Source organism: Cajanus cajan, chromosome 7 (assembly GCF_000230855.2).
Source record: "Cajanus cajan strain Asha chromosome 7, NIPB_CcT2T_4, whole genome shotgun sequence".
NCBI lineage: Eukaryota > Viridiplantae > Streptophyta > Magnoliopsida > Fabales > Fabaceae > Cajanus > Cajanus cajan.
In genome coordinates this window covers 9231610-9242005 of record NC_138523.1, presented here as the reverse complement: position 1 = coordinate 9242005, position 10396 = coordinate 9231610, and the positions used below count along the sequence as shown (strand labels likewise).

Below are 10396 nucleotides of genomic sequence, written 5' to 3'. Positions count from 1 at the left end.
CATATATATCATTATCAAAAGTCAATTTAGAAATACTTAGCAAGTTCTTTGTTATTTTGGGGACATAAAGTACATATTTGAGGTTCAAGCTTTTCTGTTGGGTATCAAGTGAACTATCACCACAAGCAATAATTTTAAGATTTGCACCATTGCCAACAGTCAAGAAACTCTTACCATCATTTTCATTCACCTCTTGAACCTTGTTCTGATCATATGTGACATGGTTCCTGGCCCCAGTGTCAAAGTACCAATCAGGATCTTCCACTGTACTTGATGATGCTAAGTAGGCATTAAAGTTGTAATTTTGCTCTTTGTCTTTTTCTGATTTTTGTTCATCAGAATTTCGTCCCATATAGTTTTTATTAAATCTGTGGTAGCAATGGCTTGCAGCATGACCTGGTTTACAGCAAACTTGGGTTGTATTCATTGTCCAAGCCCACGAGTGTTTGAGTGACCAGATCCATTGTTGAAACTAAACTGCCAGCAAGTGCTAAGTCATCAGCAATTTCTTTCATTTTGGTGAGATACTCTTCCATCTTTAGTCCTCCTTTTCTAGTTCTATGAAACTCAGTTTTGAAGAAGGTGATTCTTGATCGTGTGTGGGCTCCAGCAAGACTTTGGGCATCTTCCCAAATCAGTTGTGATGTTTCATAGTGAAGTAGTTGTGTTGCAACCTCTTGGGTCATGGAATTGATGAGCCATCCAAGTAGAAGTTGATCTATTGAAGTCCAATTTGCAAAAGTTGGATTGTTCTTTTTGCCAGTCTCATCAATGATGAATTCTTGGGGGCACTTTGTTGTGCCAAATATGTAACCATCAAGATTGTGACCCCTAAGCGATGGCAATACCAATGATTTCCACAATCTGTAACTCCTTCTGTCCAACTTGACAGAGCAGGGAATAGAAAAGATATTTTTGAGGTTGGATGAGGAAGATAAATTAGAGTTTGCTATAGGAATCGAACGCAGCTCTGATACCAAGATAGAAATTGAAGATGATCAAGAAAGATTGATTATATTATATCAATAATGAATGAGTACAAGTGTATATATATACTGCTGCTGTAACAAAAAATTGTTACAGTAAAGATTTGTTTCAGTAGAAAGATTTTATATATTATAAGCTAACTAATAAGATAAAATATTTATCTATCTAATAGATAAAATCCCTATAAGTTTGTTACTCGGTTATGATTATCTTATTCTTTAACAAAATTTTCTGAAAATTAAACATTGCAAACTGTATCTTGCAAGCAGACTACAAATGCTTTGCAACTCCAGGTTTAAGATATAGAGAGGCTAGGCTTCACTATTCAGAAAAAAGTTTTCATTGAAATATCCATTATAACACGGCATTATTGAGTCCAAAGTGAAGGTTTGAGTGATCTTATGATCTGGCCTGATAACATACTTTTAGAGACACATAAATAAACTTTACAAAAAGTTAGTGTGGTGTTGTTTCATACACGAACACGACATTCATTGACTTTGACTCATAAATTTAAAGTGGTCCAGCCTGAAGAATTATTTAGCTATATTTTCTTCCTTCACTGAGGCGAAGAACAGAGTAAAGAATGTTTCTCATAAATTTCTTCTCCCGCTATGCGCAATCAACTACGGTTACTATTGTGGCCGTTATCATGTGTGCTCTATTCCAACAAACTTGCTCTGCTAAGGATCACACATCGTGTCCTCCTTCTTCATGCGGCAAAATCAGTAACATAAGTTATCCATTTCGATTGAAGGGCGATCCTGGCGGTTGTGGACTTCAAAGGTACGAATTGGATTGCGTGAACAACGTGACTATGTTGAGTCTGTTTGCAGGGAAATACCATGTTCGGGAGATCGATTACAGAAGATACAAGATTCGACTGACTGATGCAGGTGTTCTCGAGGATACTGCCTGCTCCTTTCCTCGCTATTTCTTATACACAGGAAATTTTACTTCAGTGACTGATGCGCTAACTCTTACTGGTTGGAATCAAAACATAGGGTTGTTAAACTGTAGTAATCCAGTGACTGATGACCCACGTTATGTGCAAATGGACACGGGTCCTTGTCATTCCGGAGCCAGTGGCCATATTTATGTCCTTCAGATTCATTTCTATGAACCTAGTCTGATAGACATGAAGGTTGGGTGTAGTCTTAAGGTTGCCACTTTTGCAAACTTGATCAAAAAGTGGAACAATACCTATGTAGAATATGTGGATGATGACAGGAACGCTTCCTATGCTGATATCCGCAAGTGGCTGAAGGATGGCTTTTGGTTGTCTTGGTTGAATCCAGATAATTGTAGGGAGCACTGTGGAAATGATTTCGGATGCTATTTCAACCAAACCACACAACAAGTCCAATGTAATTCAGATCATTCCTGCATTTTGGTTTATGACATATGTGATGGTGAGAATTCCTCTCTCCGTACTCTGCCTTTTTGATTAAATTCATTTTTCTTTTCAAAATTTTTATTATATCTATTATTTCCTTATCAAACTAAACAAATAAAACATTTATAATTTTTAAATTTCAAATAGTTAAAAAAAAAATATTTTTTGTTTTCAAATTTTTAGGATTAATTAAATTTATCTATATGAAAATACAAAAATTTTAATTACGGTTAAAACAAACTATGAAAATTAAGAATACATTTTTTCTTTTGATTTTTTTAATATATTTTTTCCTCTCTGTCTTTTTTTTCCTTCGACCTCAAATTACCACTTAAAAAAATAAATAATTGTCAACTAATCTTATGACTCAAAAATATAGTCAAGAATTTGATCCTTGTATATACATTAACATGTATTGAAAATATTTATTAAAATAATCGATCAATTTTTAAATAAATCTTAGTATGTCAAAAGATTAACCATTAATTAGTCTCCAGTTATGGAATACCTTAATTAAAAAAATACTAAAAGTGGAGTGGACGTTCACTATTTCTCTTAATTACTCTATTTAACATTATTTATTAAGCATACTTGTATGTAAAGATTTTTAGTGGGGTGTTCTTTTCAAAGAAAAATTATAGTTATGATGAAATCGTTAGAAGATTTAAAATTTCTATTATTATAATTTACACATAATTATATATATAAACCTTTTAAAACCTGAGAATTACAATATTTTCTTTGTGGTGTTCCAGGATATCTGCCACGGGGTATTCATAGAATTATACAAAGTAAGCTCGTTTCTCATCTTTATTATTTCTCTATGGTTATATTTTTCCTTTTATATTGAATTTGGAGCTTTGAGTTAATTTTTATTTTTACTCTTGTACTGAATTACGTAATTACACTACAAAAAAAATTGGATTTAGCGACCACCAAAATCGGTCGCTAAATTGCTAAAATCGGTCGCTATTTGCCTTAGCGACCGAATTTAAGTAGTCGCAAAAATCCTAGTCGCAAAGCTATATAGCGACCAAAAAATTTCGATCGCTATTTAGCGACCGAAAATTTTGGTTTAGCGACCGAAAATTTTGGTCGCTATTTAGCGACCGAAAATTTTGGTCACAAAATGGTTGCAATGATTTTTGTAGCTGATGTGTATGGGGACCAAATTAGTGACCGAATAAATCGGTCGCTAAATCGGTCGCTAAAAATTTATTTTTTAAATTATTAAATTTTATAGACGTTGCAAATTCGATCGCTACGAAATACTCATATTTGGCCTCTCAAGGATTCTATTTCACAATACTTCACTTTTCAGCATGTTTTTTTCCTTAATTACACAATTTTTGGGAAACTTCCCAGAAGGTCACTCATCCCTATATTACTCCAAGTCAAGCACGCTTAACTGTGGAGTTCTTATGAGATAAGCTACAGAAAGGCATATGAATATTGTCAGTATAGGTAGTTCAAATTAATTCATTTAAGTCATCCTCAAATATACAATCTCATACTTATACTATCTTTGGATCCCTCTCATTTCGGTGTATCCGAACCGTTATAAAAATATAATAATATATTTAATAATTATATTACTAATAATAATTATTATATATTTAATTAATCTTTATTTATATATACTTACTTTTATAATTAACAATCTACTTATTTCTATTTAAAATTAATATTATGATACAATTTAAATTATATATTGTAAATTTAAAGGTTTAAATAATAATTTTCATTTTAAAATGAGAAGGGTTATAATAACACTGATATAACTTTTACTAAGTATTACATTGTTCAATAACTTTATATTAAATGTGAATTTTGTAAATCCAACCGTTAAATTGAAAGTTCATATCACTTTATATTTTTATATCAAGTTTTGTTAAAATTGAACAACAACTTGAAGGTAATCAAAGTGCTCATATTTTAATATATTTTGAAATGTATATGTTACGTCAATTTTATTTTACAAGAATGAAGTATCAAATCATCTTGAATTCATATAAAATTTTGTATATATGATCTAAGAGTAAAAAACTTTCAATCTAACGGTTGAATTTCTAAAATTCACATTTAATATAAAGTTATTGAGCGATATAATACTTAGTAAAAGTTACACCTGTGTTATTATAACACTTCTCTTTTAAAATATTATTTTTATAAATTAAATTTTAACATTTTAAATAAATTATTAATTAACTTAATATATTTATTCATCTTAAATCTAAAATATAAAATTCAAAAAATATATTTATCCTTGTTTTATTTTTTAATTATCAACCATTAATAAAATACTAATTTAAAATCTTATCAAGTTATATCATAATATTTTCATATCAAGTTTAAAACCAGATATTAGTTATAAAATATGTCAATTTGTGTTGGAATTTTATTTCAACATGAAACTTTAAAATAAATGCGAATAAAAAAAAACTCCGTTAAAACAGTCACGTATTCTATTTGATAGAGAAAAAAGCAAGGAAACACATTGTGATGTATTAAAAACTAATCAAAAAGAACCAGCGGGTGGTTTGCCCAATTAGTTAAGGGGAAAGACTTAAGATTTTCTTCACGTAAGTATGTGTGTGGATTCGAGCTCTATTGTTAGCAATTTTAGCCTTTTTAAACAAAGCAGGTGTAATTGTAACAAAAAGGAGGTGTATATATCATAAGTTAAATACTATGAACATGTATGAGTAAATTAAAATCAAAGGATAATAATTTTTTTAAATTACTAAAAAATATTTCATTTTATAATTGTTTCACAAATTTTTACTAATTTTTGTATAAGTCAATTGCTTTTAAACAATAAAACTAGCACGATTATATCAATTGAATTGAATAATTAAGCCTAACTTTTAAAATAACAATTGAAATAAAATAAGATTCATGAAAATAATTTCAAAATATATTAGGTAAATAATTTTTATATATAATAAAATTAAAGACAAGGATTAAAATAATCAATAGAGTTAATGTAATATTCATTTATAAATATTTAAATAAATTATAAGTAGCAAGGTATTATTTAATTGATGTTTAAAATAAAATATTTTATAATATCTAAATGAATTGATTTTTAAGATAAACTATTATATACATATTTAATTAATATAATTTTAAAATATATATGTATAATTAGGTATATTTTAAATAAATATTTTTATATTAAAAATTAATTTAACATTAAACAAAATAAAAATATTTCAAAATATGGTTGTTGTTGAATCAGTTTCTCATGGTAGGATCATATTCATATATAATAATAAAATCATGTTTCCTCAACGAAGCGATATCTACCCAAAGTAGTACGAGCATAATCAAAGATAGATGGTATAACGTATTTTAAGTAATTGATCTCATGTGTTATTGGTGTATATATTTATATATATAATTTATTTTATAATTTTTATTTATTAAACTAATGGAATATTAATTATATTTTATCAATTTTAGATTTGTTTGATAAATTTTTATTAATCCTTATATAAGCCAATTATTTTTAATTTAATGGAACTAACGTGTTTATATCAGTTGAACTAGATGTTTAAGTTAATTTTGAAAATATTAATGAAAATAAAATAAAATTTATGAAAAGAAGTTTATTTATCTTAACAAAATTGGAAAGCACAATAAATTATGTAATTTCATATTATCTAATAATGTAATAAAATATTAAGCATGGTAAAAGAGAAATAAATTTCTCAAGAGAAAAATAAATAAATTTTCTAGATAAATTATTATTTAAATTAGTCTATTTTTTTATAAAAAAGATTCAATTAAAAAGATTATTATTTAATTTTGATTTATAGCATTATGTTTCTCATTTTTTAATACATCATGATATATTAATTATCTATTTTAAATTATATAATTTGTATTATTTTACAAAACAAATTAATTTTATTGGGAGGGTATTGATTTTTATTTCTTATCATTAATATTTTTATCATTATAAAAATAATATTATATATTTTTATATTTGCTTTCATTTAAAAAATTATATTTCTAAATTTTTTAGAAAATTTACATTTAGCGACCGATTTTAATTCGGTCGCTAAAATTATTAAAAATTAATTTTTTTTATTTTTTTTGCGACCGATTTTAATTCGGTCGCTAAATTTATTAAAAAAAATTTATTTTTTTTATTTTTTTAGAGACCGATTTTAATTCGGTCGCTACAATTATTAAAAAATTTAATTTTTTTTTTATTTTTTTAGTGACCGATTTTAATTCGGTTGCTAAAATTATTAAAAATATTAATTTTTTTTATTTTTTAGCGACCGAAGTCGTTCCGTCGCTATTTTAATCAACAATTATTATTTTAGCGACCGATTTAGCGACCAATTATTTGCCACTAAAAATTCGGTCGCTAAATTGGTCGCTAAATAAAATTTGCAACCAAATCAGATTCGGACGCTAATTAAGTTGCTATCAGCGACGGAAAAAAATCGGTCGCTAATTTCGGTGGCTAAATTGACTTTTTTTTTTGTAGTAATACTAGTTAAATTGCAGATAAGTCTCAGTATAAAAAAAAATTGCAGATAAATCTAGCATTAGTATTTTTCTAAAGATTACCAATACCTCAATGATTTGACACTTATCCACAATGATTTGACACTTATCCACTATTGGGTACAACTTAATAGTCTTCAAATTATAACAAAATATTGATGAAAAAAATTGATAAATAATATACTAATTTTGTGAATAATGATTATCCAACGCCTTTACTGATGTGTTGTTTATCATCATGTTTTTTGTCTTTTGCAGTATTTGTACTATGTCTTAACGACATTATCTCTGGTAATATATCTTATCTAATACCTCGTTATTAATTTAGTCAAAATAATTTTGAGTTTATTTCATATTTTAAGCAAAATTGTTGATTAGATATACGTTCTTTAATTATAACAATGCTTTTAATGAAATTTCTCACACAGGATTGTGGAGTAGAATAACATCTCACGCGATAGACGATGATATGTTTGTAACAATATATATAGGAAGAAATGTTCTACCAATATTCTTGTTAGCCAGATTTGTCTTTGGGGTTACACTTTTGCTTGGACTATTGATTTATAAGTGGCGACGAAGACATTTATCAATGTATGAAAGCATTGAAAGCTTTTTGCTTGACAACGACCTAAATCCCATAAGGTATGAATACAAAGAAATCAAGAAAATGACCGGAGGTTTCAAAGTTAGATTGGGTCAAGGAGGTTTTGGTTCTGTATATAAAGGAAAGCTTCGAAGTGGTCTAGATGTAGCAATAAAGATGTTGAGCAAATCCAAATCTGATGGACAAGATTTTATTAACGAGGTGGCTACCATCGGAAGAATACACCATGTGAATGTAGTACGACTAATTGGATATTGTTTTGAAGGAGAAAAACGTGCTCTGGTTTATGAATACATGCCTAATGGATCATTAGATAAATACATTTTCTCTAAAGAAGGAAGTGTCCCTTTGAGCTATAAGAAAACATATGAAATATCTCTTGGAGTAGCTCATGGAATTGCATATTTGCATCAAGGTTGTGATGTGCAAATTCTACATTTTGATATCAAGCCTCATAATATTCTTCTAGATGAAAACTTCATTCCAAAAGTTTCAGATTTTGGACTTGCAAAGCTATATCCCGTAGATAATAGCATTGTCACTTTGACTACTGCAAGAGGAACTTTGGGTTACATGGCTCCGGAGTTGTTCTACAAAAATGTTGGAGGTGTATCTTATAAGGCCGATGTATATAGCTTTGGTATGCTTTTGATGGAAATGACAAGTAGGAGAAAGAACTCAAATCCTTGTGTAGAGTATTCCAGCCAACATTACTTCCCATTATGGATCTATGATCAATTTAAAGAAGAGAAAGATGTTGACATGGAAGATGCTTCTGAAGAGGATATGACTTTGACAAAAAGAATGTTTATAGTTGCACTTTGGTGTATTCAGATAAAACCTAGTGATCGTCCTTCAATGAATAAGGTAGTAGAAATGCTTGAAGGGAAAATTGAAAATCTTGAAATGCCTCCAAGGCCCTCTTTTTACCCATGTGAAATTTCTGGACCTAATGTCATAAGCAGTTTTGACCAAACAACGACATGGAGTGATTCCACTAGCTCAGATACCAATCTTAGTGAACCTATAAACAATGATAGACATGCATAATCTATGCATCTTAATTAATGTTTATGGTGACAAGTAGTATATCCAAGTTAGTCTCAAATGCAAACTTAATGGTGGCAAAACTTCTAGATTAGTACCAAATTATTTGAATAATGTATTAATACTTGATAGTGTTGAAAGTGTTTAAAATTATACTAGTTAGATTACATGGTATTTACTTAATGGTATTTTGTACGCAACTTATCCTATGGATAACTATATCTTGTTGTGATTTATGGTCATTGTCATCATCATTAATGATATTTTTTTAACTCTATCCTATGCTAACGAAATGTGTCTTGTTGTGAATCATAATCATCGTTGTCATCATTATAATTATCATCACCATTAACATCATAATCATTAGGAATGACAATGAAATAAGGCGAGTAGTAGCTTGACCTCACTTGCCTAATTTAGTGCAGGTATCCAAGAATTTTTAAGTATCCGTGAATAGTTGAGAAAATGTAAAATTTTAAATAAAATGGTAAGAAATAAAATAAAACTAAAATTAAATAATTTTAAAACATATATTTATATTAAAAAAATAAATTTATCATATATTTATACTAAGATAAATAATTATGACACATTTAGTGTAAAAAATTACATTAAACTATGTACTTTATATATAATTAAGGGTATTTTTAATATTTTTAAATTGTGGGTATGGGTACCTTACTATTTGTGTTTGCCTCATTATTAAGTGAGTACCCATTTAATTATCCATTAATAATTGATATCCACGAGTGTGGATTTTTTTGCCATCCGTAATCATCATCATCACCATCATAAAATAGAAGAAGAAAAATTGTATGAGAAATGCTTTAACATCCAAAAATTTTAGCCGAACAATTGAGCCGAACATCTTACATGTTTTAAAATACTAATTAAAAATAATAATTTTAATTTAAAACAATGACAAGTGTCAGTTTTATAATTGTTAAGAGGATAAATCGATCTCCTTGTTTCAAAGATATAGCAGTTCTCAAATTGTATAGCTCCTGAAAGAGAGAAATAGTACACACGGGAATAATATAATATTAAGAATGAATAGATCATCATTGGTAAAATAAGTTTAGGTTAAATTGCATTTTTAGTCCTTCTATTTTCATAAATATGTAATTTTGATCTCTCTATTTTAAATTTTCAATTTAGTCTCATCTTAATTTTTTGTTTCAATTTAGTCCCCAATAAGTTAAATCACTGCAATGTCGGACCTTCCGTCCAAATTTCTTAAACGGAGTTAACTGTTGGCCACGTGAATGCCACGTAGATGCATAGGTGATAAGGTGCCACGTCCTCCTTCTTTAATGCATTTGGAACAGCCCGTTCTGAAACCAGAACGGGCCGTTCTGGTCCTAGAACACCAACTCCAAATGATCAATGATTATAGTTCACGCCCATGATTCAAAAATCACGATTGTGAATTGTTAAAAAAAAAAGCCCAAGGTATCAAACATGTCAAACACTAAATTAGGTAATATTTTCAATGGAGGATTGATAACTTCAATTGTTAAATATTTGGGTTATACACCATTTCTGGACCAATTACAGGATATAGAAACTCCTAGATGTATTAATTATAAGAATTAATCACCTATAAACTGTCATTGTAAAGTTTTTTTACACTAGCAACCAATCATATCTTTTAAAATTGCTTATTTTATTATTATTTCATTAAATAAGCAACTGACATGACACTATTAAAAGATATGATTGGTTGTCAGTGTAAAAAAACTTTACACTGGCAGTATATAAGTGATTAACTCTAATTATAATACTTGTTATGCAATGCAGTGTATCACTAAGGATACTAAGGACAATGTGGCAGG

General features: G+C 28.4%; 1 protein-coding gene across 1 annotated transcript; it reads left to right on the top strand.

Moving 5' to 3' along the window:
• Positions 1 to 1537: 1537 nt before the first annotated feature.
• LOC109802298 (LEAF RUST 10 DISEASE-RESISTANCE LOCUS RECEPTOR-LIKE PROTEIN KINASE-like 2.5) lies at positions 1538 to 8770 on the top strand. The gene is made up of 4 exons (XM_083060573.1): positions 1538 to 2399; positions 3139 to 3174; positions 7166 to 7198; positions 7336 to 8770. The coding sequence occupies exons 1-4, from the start codon at positions 1574 to 1576 to the stop codon at positions 8562 to 8564; spliced, it is 2124 nt and encodes a 707-aa protein (XP_082916699.1). The 5' UTR covers positions 1538 to 1573; the 3' UTR covers positions 8565 to 8770.
• Positions 8771 to 10396: the final 1626 nt, after the last annotated feature.

Excerpts from the sequence above, each read along its gene's own strand:
- LOC109802298 (XM_083060573.1), top strand. The coding sequence starts at position 1,574 with ATGTTTCTCATAAATTTCTTCTCCCGCTATGCGCAATCAACTACGGTT. Across the intron at positions 2,400-3,138 it reads GGTTTATGACATATGTGATG|GATATCTGCCACGGGGTATT; the intron begins GTGAGAATTCCT and ends GTGGTGTTCCAG. Across the intron at positions 7,199-7,335 it reads TCTTAACGACATTATCTCTG|GATTGTGGAGTAGAATAACA; the intron begins GTAATATATCTT and ends TTTCTCACACAG.